At 29.6% G+C, this 22,011-nt stretch overlaps 1 protein-coding gene across 5 annotated transcripts in view; it reads left to right on the top strand.

Moving 5' to 3' along the window:
* Positions 1 to 22,011, top strand: part of LOC111029083 — a 33,245-nt gene that overhangs the window by 3,322 nt on the left and 7,912 nt on the right. For 2 of the 5 annotated variants that reach the window (XM_022307930.1, XM_022307929.1), the window contains exons 2-4: positions 10,460 to 10,601; positions 17,250 to 17,352; positions 21,834 to 22,010. In XM_022307930.1, coding sequence (XP_022163622.1) covers positions 10,460 to 10,601; positions 17,250 to 17,352; positions 21,834 to 22,010 — 422 coding nt within the window. Of the gene's footprint in view, positions 1 to 10,459; positions 10,602 to 12,641; positions 14,807 to 14,857; positions 15,433 to 17,249; positions 17,353 to 21,833; position 22,011 lie in introns of those variants that run through there. The other 3 variants (XM_022307931.1, XM_022307932.1, XM_022307934.1) reach the window with 3 other exon arrangements.

Below are 22,011 nucleotides of genomic sequence, written 5' to 3'. Positions count from 1 at the left end.
AATGAATATTTACTGTGTGATATTTATATGTTCATTTATTAATTGATACAATAAGTATAAGGTACGAGTTTTAACTGTTAATAAAAGCTCAAAAAACTACTTCCTACTGACCAAACTTACACTCAAATACTCAAATAAAAAATCATAATAATTTCAAATGCATTAACTAAAAATATTACTACATTTTACTTACAACCTAGAATGTATTTTGTACAAGATGCTGCAGAGAACGCCTCTAGAGAAAAAAAATAAAAACAAAAAAGTTTAGAGAAGCAGTCTAAACTGATACCTATAACCGTGTAACATAATATAGTTGTTAAAATATTTGACTTCCTTAATTGAGACTATTTTAAATTGTACCTAATTGAACAGAATAATCACTTAAAAATAATTCTTACTCGGCTACTATTTTTAATTTTTAAGTAATAGTATCATACTATCATAAACAACAAAAATGTGTGAACATTTTTGATATTTTACATTAAAAAATATGTAGGTATTCATAATATAAAAACCAGCCTTCCGGCGAATGGTGGCGCCACCTGCACGACACATTTGTACTACCAAACTGTTGAGAAAATTTGCGAGCGGAATGTGTACAAGCGGTGTCAGTGACATGGTGTCAACTTATTTTCTCTACATCGTGGTTGTAGTTTTTATAACAATATTTTTTTTAAAATCTAAGACAGTATAAGTATGCATAATATTCAATTTTTAGGGGGTGCGATATTATTTTTAAGGAGTTATATACGGGTAACTTTCGAAGTGTGCGTGCGTATCATATCGTGTATGAATGTGTGCGTATAGTAAGTGATAATTATTTAAATTAATATAATAATAAATAATACAGTGAAACTTCAATATAACGAAGTCGAATAAGCAGCAAAAAAAATTCGTAATATAGAAGAATTCGTTAAATAGAATTCCGTATTTTTTTCAACTTTTTTTAAAAATTGTATTGTATGTTGTTACTTATATTATATTATATTGTTACTTCTATGTTGTATATGTTATGTAAAAAACAACATCAATTATAATATTACAGTTTAATTTAGTTTTTAATTTTATAATTCAAAGAAATAATTAGCGAGTTTTGTTTCCTTATTATTTTTATAAATTGTACTTTTTTCGTAAAAAGTTTCTATATCTTTAAGTTTTAAAGTACTGCTATTAAATTAATCAGTTTGCCTACCTTCGGTGTCTTATCTTTATCTGATTTATTGTTCATGTACAATTTTAGAACTATGTTTAAAATTTGATGGTGACAACATTTACAAAAACCAGTTTTTATCCAATAATTATTTCGTTATGTAGAAACATCAGATTCGTTATTTGGAGATGTTAATTTACGTGTATTTAACAATGAAGGTCATATGGTTTTCAAAAATAATTCGTTAAATAGAAAATTTCGTTAAATGGAAGTTCGTTATATGGAAGTTCCACTGTATTATGTACAGTGTGTGCTGTGTGACTGATTATTATTAATATTTTATAATTCTTAATAAACAAAATGTTATAATATAATTTTGAAGTTTAAGACTTCAAATTTCAAACAAGGAAAATGTTATTTTCAAATACCTATGAACTTTGTGGTGAATTTAAGCATGTTTTCAGAAGTTTTGATCGTATTTCCGTTAAAGACAGTACCCACCTTTGATATAAAACACAGTCGGGATCGAATCCTCTTGAGAGTTAGTAAGCAGTATAGTAGATATAGACATTGAATATTAATATTAGGTACAAATAAAACATTAAAAAATATAATTACACTTTTATGGAATTTTTAATTTTAATTTTTGATGGCGGGCTAGTCTATGGTTGCATTTAAAATATTTGTAGTTTCGATTTTGAAAAATCGCCCTTCCCTTCCATTTATATTACTTCTGGATCAGCTACTGCAATCAACCCATTTAATTAGGTTTAAACAAATATATGCCTTATAGTATTATACTATTTTTGACTGTACTTTTTGAACACTCTGTAGTCTGTATACACATATGTTGGTACTATTTTGAAAAGAATGAAAAGCATAAGAGTAACTACTAAGTACATAGTAATTAGGTTTTAAGTTTATCTATGTAAGATTATTATTTATTATTAATCATGTTTTTAATAATTATGACTAAAGATTACTAACTAAATTTTCAAAATGTTTACTTATGAGTTGATTATACATTCATACATATAACCTAACCTGAAATGTGAAGCTTGGACGAGTGACTCTTTTCTCAATAATGTATATTAATATCTAACTATTAAAGTCAACACTACTTTTATCACATAAGCTTTTTGTGCATTTTTGCGTTAGATTGTGTGATATCTTTCGAATAATAATGTATGGTTAAAGTAAAACACTAATTATACCCATAGGTACATTGTACATGAATCAAATGTTGCGTCAATGAGTCGTTGAAGTCGCTGTGTTTTTTACTACTGGTTATTTTGTACAGCACACGTGAGATTTTAATACATATTATGTATTACTATAGAATATCTGCTTCAGTATAGCTAGTAAAGACGATAAAAGAAATAATAAAACAATTTTTTTTTAATCGATGATTAATACAATTTAATATTATTGTATCTAGCGGACAGTGTTAAAATAGAGATAGTACCTACAATTTTAACAGCTATAATTGTATGGTATTTTTTTTCCGTGTGGATTATTAAGACGTGATTTTATGGGTCGGCGATCTGGTTCGGTAGAACGTAAAAAGTCTTATCCTCTCCACTTGATGTACATAACTGGTTTTTGTAATAATTAATTGTAATTGAATAATGAAATAGAAATTATTATTGACAATACACATTTAAATTATTTTAAAATTAATTATACTACATTTATACCTACCTTTCTATTATTACCTACCAATTCTATTATACCTATATATTAATATATACCTATAAATCATATAATACTAGGTATGTAATATGTGTGTATTGTACTACTGTGTACCTCTAAATAACTCATACTTAAAGTAATTTAGATTCTTATGTGGCAGATTTGAGAATTGTAATTGTTAACAATTTTTTCGGCACGTTTTCGTTTCGATGCACATTTGCATTTATTGAACACCATAGACAAAGTTCAATTCAACGAAGCTATTAATTATGTGCCTCTTATTGTATTACTGAATACGCTTTTGACACTGACCGGTAATAACCGTCTCTGCAGGTTTCGGTTTTGTCGGTTTATCTTTTACAGTTTTAGAATTTTAGACTTTGGCAATAACTAATAAACAATAAAATGATGTACATTTACTTGGTATAGTTATTGTTGCATAAATGCATATGCCTATGTATGAGTACGTATTTATGTAAGTACACGAAAATATGTTATAGTTGATATGACAATTATATGGTAGGTAGGTACTAGTTACACACTTTTGCTACCTACTAGGTATTAATCAAGAGTTATCTTTTTTATAGGGGGGATGAGACTTGTGTTAGACTTAGCTATTCAATTTTCCAAATTGCAGATAACAGTAGTATTTATTTTTGTTACTTTTTATAACGGGTTATTATACGAGTATGTAGTACAATATATATGTAAATATTGTACAAAATTTATAAACATTATAGGAAAATATATTATTTAATTATAATATAGGAGTTTAACAAATTTAGCAATTTATTGAATAGTTGGATTAATGACTTTTTTGGGTATTGGCAAATTACATTAATACTAAATAGTAGTATACTAATATTGTACCTCTAAGTGAAAATTATTTCATATCTCAGAAATTTATTATTAATGTATAGGTAATGGGTAGGCAGTAGGCTAACCTACAAAAATAATAAAATAATATGTTTAGTAATACAGTTAACTTCAAAGTTAATCAATTAATTTCATTACCTGATTATCTAAATTTAATAATATATTAGACATTTATTCCTGTAATGCTGATTATTTTTTTAGGGACTTTTGTAGTATGGTTCTTGGTTTAATACCAGAAAATTTGACATACCTGGCATATTCTTAAAACATTTTTATATTTTTATTTGATTTTATCTCTTACTAGTGACTTGAGTTATTACTATAGACAACATTAACAGTCATATGATACTATCCAATATTAACCATTATGATAACAGGTAAATATTCATCAACACAACGACAACTTACCTTATTGATCTATAGGATGACGTAAAATACTAAAATCAACATGACGTATAATAATATATAACATTTTAAAATACTTGAATACACGCGTACAATTTTTTGATAGGTAGTTTATACTACACAAGTACCATTTTTTGTATTTTTTCAGCAGAAAATTGTATTGTAAGGTTAAAAATGAATTAGGAAATGTTTGGGTGGGCCATTGAAGTTTTTATTTGGGGGAGATTAGCCTTTAAAGCCCCTCATATTTTCGCAATATTCCCACTCGTAACATGACAAATTTGAGTACAACAGAACCAACCTTGTATTGTTAGCTTTAAATTTTAATATTAAAGTAAATTATTGACCTATTATACAATTTAAAGTTAAGAACATTATCTATGTTAGTAAGTTGGCTTTTATCCAATATTTTAATGTTTATAGAAATTATGATACGCAAAATATTATAATTTAAAAATGCTGATAAATTTAGTGGAAACATTTTTATTTCGTAAAAAGACAAACGTAAAACGTAAAAAGCAACACAGATCTTAACTTTAAGTTTGATAAAATTTCAAATCATTAGACGTAACAACACATTATCGATTCTGTTGAACGCCAATTTGCCTTATTCCTCGTTGGTCGGAGAGAGAAAACAAACGGTGCTCTGACATTCTTTTATAGTTCAATATAATATTATTATAGTTATACTTTTTAGCGATCCCTGTAGACGTCATCATACGCACGATACCAACTACCAGTGATAATACATCATATTTTAAGTAACGTCTGGGAAAATTCACATTTTTCTAACCCGTTTGCTAAAGATAATCATGTTTTTTTTTGTTAAGTGACTATAATGTTTAATTACACTACATAAAACATACACTTGCGCGCTCTGTATACAATATGTCAATATAGATTGCGATGTATGCATAACATTTGTCGTTTTTCTCCGTGCAGTTGTCGAGACAATCGAGTGAGTCACATGTAACTAAATTACATAAAACTTAAAAACATATTATGAATACCTAACTAAATATATATTATTTCTGAAATGTATGTGTGTGTGTACGTGTGATTGTAAAAATGGACTTTAGACGGTGGCGCAGTCTGACGATAAGTTTAACAATAATAATTAATTCGAAGGGGGAAAAGTAATGTGTAGCGTATAGTGCGCGTAAAAGCGCACTTATTTTACGGACAAAGAGGGAGTGAAGAGGATGTCCGCCGTCGCGGTCCTTGACCTTCGAAATCGTTTTAAACGAGTAAAATATAATAAACTTTGAGTTCGTGAAAACATCGTCCGTCAAAAAGAACGTACACAACAATATACCTATGGTGCACACACGCGGTGTAAATCAGTCAGCAAAATATCAACAGGTGCCTCGGGATATATTACTATTTGATCGGAGGGAAACGGGAGAGGGAGAGTACCTACTAGTATATAATATATATAATATATGTATATAATATATATACTTACATATAATGTATGATATACCCAGTAGTTGAGTATAGTAATAGTTGTGGTAATGATTAGAGTACCTGTAATATCGCTATACCTATTTAATAGTATATAATATAGTACCTAGTTGGTAGGGGACCTATATGAGGGGAAGATATGTGGACAATCCGACAATAGAGCACGACATATTTGTGTATGTGTGCCATGTGAGTGTGTGACGTAGTATTTGTTTATCAGTGTATCACTGTATTCGTCCAAAGCAGTTATAATTTTATAAACCTCTGACGCCCCATTTCAGTGAAAGTGCATCGGCTTCAACGCGCGCATATATACATATAATATACAGCTCTTTTACTATTATTTTTTTTTACGTCTCAATATCTCAATATTTTGTTCGAATGCTATTCTATACTGGGATACATGATAAACATATTAAAATATTAAGAATGTTTTTGTACAACTCTATAAGACCTTATTGAGCGTAACTTTTGAATGATTGGGAAGGTGGAGGGAACCTGTGTACAAATGATAGGAGTTTTATTAGATATTTATTATTCCCTACAGAAAAAAATTGTCATAACTATATATTTTATTTATATTATATTTCTATGACATAATTAATTTTAGGTGAAACTCGAGCCTCCCTAATTATTCAAGGCCTAAATACTACTATTCGTCTATGTTTCTGAATTTTTTTTTTTATTAGCTTTTAACAAATAGTTATTTTAGCTACAAAATTATAGCCTGAAAAAGTTATAGTTATAATATTTATATAAATTACCTATAATAGATAATATAAAACCTTTGTATCCTATACCTATGTATATTTCAAAATGTTATACTAAAATAATTAAGTTATAAAACTCAATTTTTTTTTTGGAAATTTGTGAATTTGTCTTATAAAAAAAAAGAAAATAAGTTTCTGTTGTTCCTACCTATCTACTACATAAAATTCGTTTATTGCTTATTCATATGTTACAATGAATAATGAAATAATAACATTTTTTTAAGAATAGAATGACAATATTGTTATTGTAAACTTTTTTTAAATAAACATATCATATAAAATGCCTTTAAAAAAAAATACCATGAAGTAATTTGACCTATACACTCGTTTTTATATACGGCGTTCTACTTTGATATTACAATTAGTATAACGAAGTAATATTTTGATTTGTACTACGATTCAACAGGTATTATAGGTATGATAATGTCCTAGATATTTTAATACTCTATGATGAACTGTATAGGTATGTGATGCTTTTATTTAAATTTATTTTTGATCGGCCCCAATCAATATCGCATATTCACATCGACAATACTTATATATTACTTTAAATACTATATACAAATATGTACGGAGTGTATGCATAGTATACATAGGTATTTAAATGTATTATGTATAAATATAATATAGAAGTTGTAGTTTATTATTATTTATCCACTGTATATTGGACCATAGAAGTTAAAACTGCTGTCAATAGTTTTAAGTATTTTTCGTTGGTTTTGGTGGACGTGTTTCATATAATATTATATAATAGTATAACACATACTTCAAAAATGTGTTTGCCATAAAAATAGTTATAATATTATGTAGTTTTTCCTTCCAACTTTCATAGTCACGTGTAAATAATATAGTATTTACATAATACAATAAGTCTATTGTTAGTCGTTACTCGTCACAGACATAATATAAGATATCGGAGTATAATTATTAGGTAGGTATTTAATAAATATTGTATATAACATAAAGCTGTATGTTTCGCATCATTATAATTTTGTACTTTGTTGAAATCACCCAGTACTCAATCTATAAAACAACCTATACATTTTGTTTAAAATAGATGGCTGCTCTGCGCCTCTGCTCAATTACTTTTAAATAATTTCTATAAGTTATATCGTATGCAGTTGAATCCTACCGTATTACTAGATAATGGAAAAATAAATTACTTAAAGAAATAAAAATATGTGTCCTGTATAGCAAAATATCTTTAGTAATATAGGTGTTATATAGCGTTATACATAATATACTTCCTAGGCATATCCGCTCAATCCTTTTTTGAAGCTATACTTATGATTTATCATTGAATTGAAATTTAACAAATCCATTACAGAGACCTACTCAATGATAGTAGAAGGTAGTGACGAGGTATTGAGGTACAATTTAAAGTCGACACCTATTATACAGCACACTTTTTCGGTTTTTAACTATACGATTCTATTCTAAATATATATTTTTTCTGATAACTTATCATAGCATTATAAAAATTAACAAAAATGTACTGCTATGTTTTTAATTTTAATTTAATTTGTCAAAGATTATTTGTTTTTTCAGTTACACTCATATTTACTTTTTGTGTTGTACTGAGTCAATAAAATGAAATAGTTTCAGTTATTATAGATAGCTGTATAGACGATAATAGTTACTCTGTCCATTTTTTAATTGTTGTACCAACATATTGGCAGAATATATGTGAGGGGATGAGAATGTTCCAGAGACAAATTATCTGAAATTAATTTCTAAACAAAATCTTAGCTGAATGTGCTCCGATTCTAATAATAATTTTAAGTACCTAAATGTAAAAATGAACTTGTTTGTGTCAAAAATTAAAAAGTCTATTATTTAAACGATTTCAAGGTATTTTGACAACTGTTCAAACAGGTTTTCCTCTCTATATTTATTGGTTTAACTGTAATAATATGCTCTTCGCGACGCACTAAACCTAGTCGGACGAATTAACATGTACCTATACTACAGACAGTTGTCATGATAGGTACGTATAGTAAATTTGCATTTGTTATTTATTGTCGTGTAGAAATAAACGGAATATTCCAAATGGGTAATACACTATAATGGTCTATAATATCAAAATTTATCAGTGTTGACCGGCGCGGCGTCTTGTAAGACGTGAGTATACATATATTATATATATATATCAATACATTGTGCACAAGTATATGTAATATGTATACACATTATGATACTATACTAATAAACTACATGATACAATTACACGAAAGCATAGTAAAAAAACAAAAATTATATAAATATGTGTGGAATATTATAGCGTCATACGTACAAAACCTTGAGATTATTTAACAATAAATAATATGAATTATGATGAATATTTTTCATTTCATCATTAAGCTGTTCCGATTCACGAACTTTATATAGTTATGTGTATACTATTGTACAAATCAAATGATATCTGGTATGCGCTAAAATAAAATCTAAACCGACATACTTTTGTATACATACAAAAGACTATTGAGGAAATCCGTCATTATTCAATAAAACATATATATCCCCAGAAAACTGGTTTGTTGCACGCATAATTGTTGAATTGTGCCAACATGGAGTAGTGGGACAATATTGTACAATACACGTCATACACTCATACGCACCATACGCTATTATAGTAGCACTGAATTAAGTTTCATATTTACGAAATATTAAATATTTCTTGACTCAAGTCAAAGTTTTTTTGTTTAATAAAATAAAAATAAAATAATGGTCTCCATTTAACTACATTATAGTATTACATTACACTGCAGTTTCACTATAGTTTGTAGTGAAGTGCGTAACTTTTATCGTTGGTAGGTCGTGGGTACCACTATCATGTATATATTATGTACGCTTTAATAGAAATTAAAACAAATAATTGATTTATTTTAATAAACGTTTGATTTTATTTATCTAACGTCGAACATGTGTTATTGGAACTTTTAATAACTCCCTGATGATTTTGAAATATTTCAAAAGAACAGAATATCATGTTAAATTATCATAACTTGTTTCATGCGGTATATTATGTACCAACGTTTTAGCCTTTGTTATTATTATAATAAACATGTTAGTTCATAGTTGTTTTTTAATAATCAACTTAAACTGGACTTCTGTTCAAAATCATTAATATAATATAATATACTTACATAAATAATTTATTCTTAGAGCGGTTCATTATCTAAAGTAGGTTATGACTGTAATAATTAATAGTACGTCGAGTAATTGTAGTTAAATGAAATTGATTAATAATCTAAATAATTACTCGTTATATACTATATACGTTATAACTTATATTATACTCGTTGAATTACGCATTTGATGGTCTGTATAGTTCCATGAAGTTATTTGAGGGAATTGACCCTCCCTAGTGGTATAATATAAGCGTACAGCCATACAAAGTATAATTTTTAACGCATGTGTACTTAGTTTTTGTCATATGGCCGACCATGGTATATCAATAGCTCTAAACAATTTTACGTAATTAATATTTATTATAAATGCATCTATATTATTAGCTAATGCATTTATTCAAATACGTAACATGTGATTGTGAAAATTGCGATTAACGTTTCTGGAAATTCCAATAAGATTTATAATAATAAAACACATTACAGATACTACAAGTAAAATAACTCTCTCAAAGTAATTAATGATTAAATGATGTATTTTGGTATTAAGTTATAATTATTATCATTATATTTTTATTTTTATTTTTATTTATTAACGAGGTACCATATACCTACACTCGATTTATCCTATATAAGGTATTTCTTTACACCTATAGTACAAATATGCTAGAGGTACCTATTCAAATTAAATAATTATAATATTATATGTATAATGTATAACCATTGAATATTGATATTTACTTACATGATTAGTATTCATAATCGTTGGTATAAATGTGTAATAAACATTCGATGTATATGAAATATGAATACTTTAAAGATATACATATAGGTATACACACTCCGCACTCTTATTGTATTAAAGAAAAATTTCTTAATTCTATTTCACTGCATCTATTACTATTATTTATTACACTATTGAGTACATAATATTAAAATACTGAATTCAATATATTAAAAAATTACTATTTTAGGTGTTAACTACTCCTAGTAATTCTATTGGAACATTAAATCCTGAAGCACATGAATTCAAGTATAAATCATTGACGGCAAATCTATCAAAGTCTGACGATGAACCAAATAAAAAAAATGCAGAAAACGGAAACAAGAATAAAGGTAAATATAATTTTTTAAAAACAAACACAAATTCTTTTGTTTGATTTATGTGTTATGAATTATGATAATTTATAATAATTTATATCTCTGTATTGTGTTAATATAAGTATTGTACTTTTATTTGGGAATAATAATCAATATTAAACCGTAAATAAAATAAAAATTATCCTGCATATAAAAATATATTTGAATCTTGTGACATTTAACATTTTAAATATTTCATTTGTGGTTTGTGAAAATGTAAAAGTTTGACAATGATTCATTGCTGCACCGCTGCTATAATACACTTTCGAAGTGAACGTAATATCGAGCTGAAAAATAATATCGACATTATCGAACGCGTAAATTATTTGATTCAAAAAATTCCGGTCAAACACAATGTTTTAGAAAAATAATCTTGAAGAAAACTTTCACCCTAAAATATGTGATAGCAAATTACGTATGCGTGGGAGACTATATTATTTCGAAGCCACGTTCTTGTAGGAAACAAAAACTACGATACGATAAGCCGAGACTTCAACCGTGTTTTTGATAGTAATTGGTTAGCGAGTACACGATTACGGACCTAAATGGCTACTCGAGTAATATTATAGCAGTTTAATTGTTTTATATTATAAAGAAATCCTATAACAAGTAACACTGGCTAAATGTAAATAGAGTGAACACATTTACACACATTATAATATGGAAATTGGTTATTTTTTTTGGGTGCATAGCAAATAACAATACAACATTAGGTGTACATTAAGACCATATTATAGGATAATGTGCTATTATATTTATATAGGTAGGTATAATTATGGTATAGGTCTAAGTTACCAAGTCCACCGGCATGATCATGATCCTTAGGTACTTTTATTAATGTTAAAAAAACGAATGATGCACATCACAGTGAAAAAATAGTAGTGAGTGGTGACTTGACAGTGACATCGACCGAAGAAAAATCTGGAGGTATAATATCACCCATTTCATAAAATACATATTCATGTAGACCAGTGTTTCCCAACCTTTTTACCACCACGGACCACTTCCACAATATTTTATAGGTCGCGGACCACCTCAATTTTACACAAACTAGGAAGACCTTTTTTTTTTTTTGCTCATTAACAAGAATACACAAAATTTATTAAAAATTTTTTATTATTTTACTGTACTATTATATATAATTATTTAATTATTAAACTTTACTAATAATTTACTTAGTGTGATTTTTGTGGCTGCATTTCTTTGACCAGTTTTTCAATTCTCGGATGAATGTTGCTAATGGCTAAACGCATGTCGTCACTTACGTCCAAGCGATTTCTCTGTTTATTTTTGATCACAAGTAGACTGGAAAATCCTTGTTCACACAAATACGTAGTTGAAAATACTACTAAATAACGTAAGGCAATTTCCCGTAGTTGAATATGTAATGTTGCCCTTCTGCACCAAAATTCCTCAAGGTTCATACCAGAATCAAACATATTTTTGCAGTCAGAGTCATTTTGCAATTTTAATAGAAAACTAAGAAAGGTACCGCGGACCACCTATGACTGGCCCACGGACCACCGGTGGTCCGCGGACCACCGGTTGGGAAACACTGATGTAGACTGTAGGTACTTACACGAGTAATACCTATCATTATTATAATATTATCGTTATTCATACTTCGTCAACCTCAAAGGAAGATCCAAAACTCGATCGTAGGGATTAGAGGAAATTAAGACTTGCAGAAAACATTATTACATATTATTTTCCTAGGATTTATACCTAACCGTCCTAACCCCTCTTATTTATGAATATAATGCGTTTACAATATTGTACATCGTGATTTATGAGCGACCGCATTTTGTATACATATATTATTACATTTGCATACTCTGTGACTCTGAGAATGCCCATTTATATTATGTTATTATTTATTTATATCCCCGTAAAGGGGCTTTTTCAGAATTCAATACTAATAAATTTAAATTTTCGTTTTCAAAAAATGGCTTTGGAAATTAATTTGATTGAAGAAGTTTTATTATCGACGAGTTAAGACCCTGTAGAAAAGGCGACTTGAACTTTGATCAATATATATATTTTTAATAAAATTACTACCTAGGTAATACATTTTAAACTTGAATGGCAATATAAATTTTACTGTAGTATTAATGTCTTATTTTTTTTTTTTAGGGGGAAGGGCCTATTTTTTATTTTGCACACCCTGTGACCCTGTCTATGATAAGCCTGCGCACAGTGCACACCTGTGATTTACATATATTTAGATTTTATAAAATTCTTAGATTTCTCCACTTAATGAGTGTCCAATAAGTAGTAACACAGAAAAATAGTAATAGTTAACAATTTGGTCTTTGACTGAATGTTTAGAGAAAAAAAGAGTGACTTAACTAATGTAAATGTATTTTTTAAATTTCTTTTTAAATGTTTCCCAATAAAACGTTCAGTTTGTCTAATATTTATCAAAGAAACAGTGCAATATTTTGGAAATATTCTTAAAATGTAAAAGCATATTAAAGGTAGCCAGATTCATATTTAAATTTTTATTCGATGAATGATATCATATTAATTAATTTAAGCACTTTTTTCGTGCGCACAAATCCTGACTTTTGAATTGACGACAATGTCTTCCACGGGTGTTGGCCTCTGGGTCGTGATACAGATCGACGCAACCGTGTGAAATCAATACGGCGGCGGTCGTACCTAATAATAAGTAATAACGCCTTTCCGCGTGCGGCACACATCGGCCGTCTGCACTGACCATGATAAGGACAACAAGGTGTGATCGGGACTTTTTGACGGTCATATTCTTCCAAAGGCAAGTGACGTAGAGTAACATAATATGGTATAATAATTTAACGGCAGTATGATAATACCGGAAAGCAAGTGATGTGTGCGCAGACTTTAACCAAAACTGGACCTTTGCGATCGTACCACGATGTTTTTTATCATATCATTGGCTACTGTAATCAACTGTTGTAGTGCCATATTGGCATATTGCATTAAATAAAATACAACTACTGGCTCTTCGCCTCTTCCGGCTCCGGCACCCCACCGTTCACAGCGACTGCGTTCTGGCGGCGAAATAGCCTGCGATGGAGAGTCGATAATATCATAATATCATATTATCACATTATTATTATCATTTTCTGATACTGAGAGAGTCGCGATAGGCGGCGATAACGGCCGCCGCCGAGTATGCAACGTTTTGCACGGTTCGTCGGCGAACGGGAAGCGCGACGCACAGATGTCGCTACCATCGCGATTTTTGTCTTCCATGGCCGCCGTGAACTCTGTGGCATGTGTTCGTGTTGTCGTCCATTTTGCAATGCTATAAATTTTCTATCGCAAACCCGCACGAATGATATCCCACTGAAATACGTTACGTCGCCACACTCGCCGTCCGATTGTTGTTGTTGTTGTTTTCCTCGTTGCGGTCCCGTCCGGGTTTTCCTCCGTTCGGCGGCGGTGTGCGCCCTTCGTCCGCCCGATTTCCCCCCGCACGCGTATTCTCGACGGACGACTCGCGGCGGCAGCTGAGTCGCACACAAAAAATCTAACCGGACCACGACGACGGACACCACATATTACGGTGATCTGTAAGTACCAGCTAGCAGTCGTCGGGTCGCCGACTGGCAAACGGCGGACAGAGTGGACCGACGAGACCGCCTCCAAGTCCGGTGCGGTTTAATAGCGACACACACACATATATATATAGCTTCGTTTGGACGTTTGGACTCCCGTGATAGTGGTCGTGTGCGTGTGTGTGAGCGCGCGTGCGTATGTGAGTGCGTGTGTGCGTGTGTGTGTGTGTACACGTTCGTGCCACCGCCGCCGTCGTCTACTGTCTAGTCATATAAGGCTACTCAGTGGAATTTGGCGTGTGTGCACATGGTTTAGCTTCTACGGCGGTGTGGACGACTAAACTCTACGGGTAAACGACAAATTAAAAATTAAAATTCTCGCGGAACCGCAGCAGCAGCACTCTACGGTCGAAAAACATGGTGTGCGCCGCGATCCGCAGTTGAGAAATAATACACCTCGCTGTCGTGGCTGTGTCGAAAACGCTACGCGCGCGCGTATCTCGCGTAACAATTCTCGTGTTCTCGACTTTCTGTCGATCGTTGCCCGTCTCGTCGTCAATACCGTCCGCCGACGGTTTCGGTTTGTTTTCCTTCTTCTGCTATAAATGTTCCTGCGCAAGGAGGCGGCCGAAACAGCAGGTAAGCGCCCGGTGACCGCGTCCTTTGCCGTAATCGTAGTACTACTCGTAAAAAAAAAAAATAATAATAATAACATTAATCTAGCCCCTCGGGGGTATATTTCGTGTTCTCGGGGCCGTGTCCGTTTCGTGCCCGGTCGCGCGCGCGTGTCACAGCGCGGCGCACGCTCTCGTGGCGCGACACGTTGGGGGGATCGTCGTACGGGAGTCCAAACGGTAATTTTTCTAAATTTCTCAACAATCGTGGTACGATATCAGCGTCATGAGTGGTGTGAGTGTGAGTGAGTGTGTGTGTATATATAATCAAATCGGTCGCCATTGGCATTCGATAGGTTCGGTGTGATAGGCGTACACTGCGTAACTGCTGGCGTGTGTATAGGTTAACCCGTCGAGAAGTCGTACTCGGCTGGCTGTGATAACCTACAAATATATATGTGTGTGTGCACCACACCGTAGGTTTTTTTTTTCGATTGCGATTTTTGCTCTCGTCCGTCGGTTCCAGTCGGTCGCCCTTTACACCACACGGGTTTCTGTATTTTACACTCAAATATTATTGCGAACCTTTACTTATAAATATTATAATCATACAATATTGTGCTACCTCAATACTTTAGTGTGTGATATCGTGTAAGTAGTCTGTACCGTTTTCATGTAGGTAGATTGTACATACTATTATTATTATTATTATTATTATTATTATTACAATTATTATTATTATTATTGCCATCACACTCGCATACTGCTGACGTTATTATATTATATAAAAGACAATCTCCGATGCTATTGTAATTACAATTTTTCGTACCGTTCGACTTTTGTGTGTCTGCTGGTAGATTATTTTTCGGAAATCAGTGGGTCAATCGTTCCCTTTCTATCGGTGTTTCACCAGCAAATCGACTGTTATTCCCCTGAAATCTGATCGTGCTGGTTGTCATTTAAATTTGTTTTTCACTTGGTCCACGCCCCTCAAAGTCTCGGGTTTTTTTGTGTTGCGTTACACACTTTGATGACTGATTTCTAAAAGTTTCATATCTTACACTTTCTTAAGATAGTAGTTTTACAACTATTTATGTTTTGTGTAAAGTATCTGAGATATTGTTATTGTGCCTGAAATCTTTCGATAACTCTATTTTGTTTTTTTTTCGGGGTTCAACTAGGTATTTCAGGAAGGATTTAAATGTTATCTTTTACAATATTCAGGTGTATTGCCTGTGACACTAAAAATAGGTTATCAGTTATTTAAATATATAAAATTTCAATTTCTCATAGAATATCTATTGTATAATTGAATTATGATGAAAAAGCTCCCATCTGTTATAAAACAATGCATAATATCCAGGGTCATACTTAAGGTCCCTTTTATCAAAATATTACCTACACTTCATAAGGTACCAATAGCCTTATTTTAAAATGCTGATGGAGCATATTTTGCTCTATAATTTCAATCTAAATGTGTACTTGAAAATCTAATATTATTTGTTGAAATTGTGTGACCAAAGCTCTAACATCAGTACTTTATTGTAATTTATACAGATAATAGTATGAAGGCATTATTTACAGCTAAATTGAAAGTTGATAGACATAATTTGTTCCAAAATATTTGAGTACTATTACAAACTCATTAAATGTAACTGCACTGATAATTAAAGCTTTTCACTGTCCTAATAAGTTAACATTACATTTAAAAAAAATGCATAGGCACTCATCAGGATTTTTGTTCCCACGTACCCGAACCCTTATAATATAATGTATTTTATATGTTACCTTCGTGTGCCCATTTATACAACAATATGATTATTTTAAATTAGGCTTTAAATATCCAATAAGGGATCACCTACACAATTCCTAGGTACTTGCTATATTTTATCTAGTTCATTGGTGTATACCTAATGTAGTATTATATTTTGTTATTAGTTGATAACCAGTGCTCAGATATTGTAGTGTATTTTGTGTCTGCTGATATTCCTGTATATTTGTTCTTTGAATATGATTTTACTGATAGGGATACCTTTTTAAATATTTCCACAATTTAAAATACAATTTTGCTTCTTGGTTTAGGATTTTAACTTAGATGTAGGTAGCAGTAGCTAATTTTTGGATTATATAAACAAGTTTTTTTTGTGATTTTGATATTGGATCAGATAGGTTAGGTAGCTGATTACAAATTATTTAGGTATTTTATGAGTTAAAGGTACCTAAATTAATGATATGATTACACATTTTATTGTGAAATAAAAGTTAAATTAATGTATTCAATTACATTTTCATGTTGCCAAGGTTTGGAATTTCAGTAAAATGTTATTTTTGAGTTAATCCCGTGTTGGCCTATTTTCTTTATTTCTACTTAATTTAAGTATTGTATTGTGATCATTTCATTAAAAATGTACCTTATTTGTTTTATATGTTATACATTTTGATGTTTGGTTAATAAACCGTCTTCACAGGATACATGTACATGAATGGGGACGTAGGGAAAATTTCAATTGGGACACATTATAGTCCCTCCGAACCACTGACTGTTTCTACTGCCACAAACACTTCTTACAGGTAAATATAAAATGTTTCAACTTTATAAATACTTTAAAATATATAGAATATTAGCAGTAAATTTAAATGCACATTATTAGAACCTAATGATTTATAAAAAAAATTCATTATGGTGTCGAAATGTTGCTAAAGTATTTTATAATCTTGTACAAATACTTGTGTAAATATATTTATTTTAAATTTATACATTGTGTAAGTGACAGTTTTTTTTATGAAAGCTTGAAATTGTTGGGGCTATGATTTTAAAGATTTTGTGTGTATGAATTTCATTTTGAACGAATTATAAGTGGGATACAACTTTTAGTTGACACATCATCTCTGATACAACCATTCATAATTCAAAATTTGATTTGTATACATTAGATATTTCTGCATAATATAAAAACATAAACATATTTGAATAAACGTTTATTTGTCATATATTCTTCAAAAAGATTATTATTTTTTATACCTAAAGCTTAATATTTATTCATTATTACCTATGTTTACTTTTTTTATAGTACATATTTGTTTTCATTCAATTTTAATATTTTACACATACCTACTATTTATTAGGTAACCTTTAATCATATTTCTTCAAGACACATTAAGTCTATTAAGTTAACAATTTCGCATAATTTCCCATGTTTTGGAATTTTTGGTACAAAAGTAATTACATATTTCATGGGTTTTATAGTACTTTAAATTCTCAGCCCCATTATCAACTCTGAATTTTGTTACAATGGATGTAATTACTACACTTTGAACCTAATGATATCAAATCATTTTCATTATGGATGCTATAGTGTAATATTATAAGTCTCAATTACTTATAGAGTTAGGTATATTATATTATACTATATTATATTTTAACACTTGTAGAGGAAAATAAATTATTATCTTTGCAGAAATCTTAGATGTCTTGATAAATTAGTTTACACCTATTGTATTGGAAAAAAGAGTTATCGACCCAGCTCTATTAACCTTTTAAAATCGGAAAAACTGAAACCCATTACACAAATGATTTTTTTAAGAAAACAGACCCGAAGTCTTCATTTTTTAAATTTTATCTGTGTTTTTGTGGTTAGTTATTAAAAACATTTCTTTTGATAGAGTTATAGTAAACTAAATGCACATTATTAGAACCTAATGATTTATAAACATTTTTCATTATGGTGTCGAAGTGTTGCTAAAGTATTTTATGATCTTATACAAAATACTTGTATAAATATATTTATTTTACATTTGTACTTTGTGTAAGTAACAATTTGTTATTATTATTTATCCATATTGGGTATTTTTGGTACAGTATAACCTCATTAATCCAGACTTTGTTTAATCCGGACAGCCGTTTATAATACGTAAATTCCGCTGGTTTATGCCGTAGATTAAAAAAAACACGAAAACGAAGCATAAAAATATGACGTAAGAAAATTTATTTTGAAATTTAATGTAGAAAAAGAAACAAGTGTTGTAAAAAGAATGCGGTTGCCTAGGTCAATCCCTTGATGATGCATTTTATCCAATAAATTTTTTTTTGAATTTATAATTTACGATTTTTGATTATTTTGTTTAATCCAGATTTTCATTATTTCGGACAACCTAGAGCCCCAATTAGTCTGAATTAATGAGGTTCTACTGTATTTATAATTTGGTATCAGAACTATGAATTAAATAAATTTGCGAGTGTGAATTTCGAATTACAAAATTTTTTCTAAATTCATTATTTATTTTGCATATTTTAGATGATCCTACATATAATAATGTTTTTATTGCATTGAAAAATTAGTGAATTTTTCCAATATTTAATTATTACAGCATTCTGGCTAACCTGAAAATAACAGATCAACAATTTTTTATAATTATTTTCTGTATTTATGTGGTTTAAGAATATTTCTATTGATAGAATTAACAGTAAACTAGATGCACATTATTAGAACCTAATAAGTTATACAAATTTTTCATTATGGTGTCGAAATGTTGCTAAAGTATTTTATAATCTTATACAAAATATTTATATAAATATATTTTTTTTACGTTTATACCTTGTATAAGTGACAAATTGTTTTTATTATCTATTGATACTGGATATTTTTGGTATTTATTTCAAAACCACGAATTCAATAATATTGTCAGAATTTCAAATTACAAAGTCTTGTTCTAAATTCATTGTTTATTTTGCATATTTTGGACATGCCTACACATTAATACATAATAATAGGTTTTTATTGCGTGGGTAAGTAAGCAAATTTGTCCAATAGTATACATTCTGGTTTTTGCACCTATATATTTATTTTCTGTAGTTAATTCAATTTTGTTGTTAATTCAGTAATAACTATTGATTGGCATTTGACATGTTTTGAAAACAAAAGTGAAATAAATTATTTTTGGGTTTGACAATTATTAGTAAGTATCTAATAGACTCAATTATTTTGTGATAACCATCCCAGTTTTGTCATAGTAAGACAAATGTTATAAACAAAATAGGTAGATACATGGTATAACCAAAGTATAGGTTGATACTTGTTTCTCAAATTAAGTTTAAATAGATCATTTGACAACTATTTAAACCCATATTAACCTGAATAATAAAAAGTGAAAATTTAAATATTCGAATGTTCAATTGGTATTCCTTTGTGTAAGCGCTCAGCACCCAAAACCCGAATAAATGTTTTGAATACTAAGTTTTACTTATTTAATTTAATAATAAAATAACAAACTTATAATTTGTAACTTAAATTTTTATGGAATCTATAAATATGTCATCTTCAAAAAGTATTATAAGTTTATGATAAATTAGGTAGATACTTACCTTTAATCATTAATGTCAGTGATATACCTACCAATATAGGATGCTATACTCCTCACCTTCAGATTAGTTGCATTAGGGTTGATGGTTTTTTTTAAAACCGTTTTTTATTGGTGTACCACTTATTGCTTAAATACTGTTAAAACATACCTAATATCATGGCTACACGTAATGCTTTGAGTAAGACATTCAGGCTTTCGAGCTATGTATTCAGGTATCCACAAAGAATACAAAAGAATCCTGCTTTTGAAAAAAAAGGTGATCTGTGCCATTGTATTCTATCAAAAAAGATTTATACTGTACCTAAATCGTCATAGTTAAAAGTTTATGGAATGGTTATTTTAGAAACATAATTGCGACCGTCGCATTGACTCCTCGTTCATGTATATTATAATATAAGTATATACTAATTGGGTATAAAAATATGTATAAAATATAGTATACAATAATAAGTAGAGCTAGGATTTTGGTGACATGCATTTTTTCTCTAAGTGCTATTCAGTTCTAACAAGCATTTTTCGTGTCAAATGCATTTTATTGTATTTTTACAAATATTACATTCATTTTGTGTATTTAAACTAATTTTTGTTTATTTTAAGTTTTTTTAATATTTGTTGTATAGGTAACCTCAATTAGTACCTATAGTGGCCCTTATAAAAATAGTACCTTTGAACTTATATCGACAACATATCATAATTTTATCTCTGTTATACCCGTTTTTGATAAAATTATTGTCACCTGTCGGCAAATTTAGAAAATTAAAATTTTATTAATAAAATAATATTTGTTTAATTTACTTCTTAAAACAAATTTTTGCCTTTTTTGTGTAATATAAAAAATGAATAAATTATAATTAATAATAATATTTATTTGAAAATTAAAGTTTTAGAGTTTTCGGGTCATTTTTAGGTCATTAAAATCCTAACTCTACTGATAAGGTAAAAAAATCACTGAGAATGTAGCTCCTGAAACGGGCGTAATTTGGGGGGGGGGGCACGGTGTGCAACAGTATCACTAACTTAAAAAAAACAATTGGCCCGCCATTAAACTTATACATTATTATTTCATATATAGGTAATATAAATAAAATATATTTTTTTTCAAGTTTTTGTACATTTTTGGTTTATCAAGTGTATTGATTATACCTTATTTGCCTTTTTTTTAATAATAGTGAAATTTCTTTAAGTGGTTTCTTTAATTGCTTATAAGCTTTTAATTCTTTTTGAATTGCTAGCTGCTTAAAAGTTGCATTAGTCGTTATGAGTTTCAATTAGAATTACAAAATAGAAGGAAAGAATATTTACATAGGTTACCTAAATTTATATATATAAATATATTCTTTTTAATGGCCTGCCTAAAATTTTGTGCACACCCAGAAAAAAAACTGAAATGATGCCCCTGTTCTGAAAGATGGAAGTATTAATAAATATATAAATAATAAATACCATAATAAAGATCTTTTGCACAAAAATATTTGTTTAATTTATTGTAGAGTAAGTACCTTTTATGCCTGACTGCCTTACTTGATATTTTAAAGCAGATTTGCCCAAAAATTATAGATAACCAAACTGCCCAAGAGTATTTCAATTTTCTAGTTTTACTATATAGTTTGATGGAAAAAAAATGGTTTTGAATCACAATTTTAATGTTGGAATTATTGATAATATATAAAATCATTTGTTATAAATTTTAGTTCCATAAATGGAAGTTATGAAGTGTCGGCATCGGATAGTAGAAGTGGTACAGTAATTTTAACTGGAAAAAATAGCACAATGGTTAACGCTGAGACTTCTACTGAAAATATGCCATCGCAATCAGTAGAACAACTCAAACAACTTTTATCAAATCAGTTAGAATATTATTTTTCAAGG

Source organism: Myzus persicae, unplaced genomic scaffold (genome assembly GCF_001856785.1).
Source record: "Myzus persicae strain clone G006 unplaced genomic scaffold, MPER_G0061.0, whole genome shotgun sequence".
NCBI classification, from domain to species: Eukaryota; Metazoa; Arthropoda; class Insecta; order Hemiptera; family Aphididae; genus Myzus; species Myzus persicae.
Note: the sequence above shows the minus strand (reverse complement) of the source record. Positions and strands in the feature narration are given on the sequence as shown.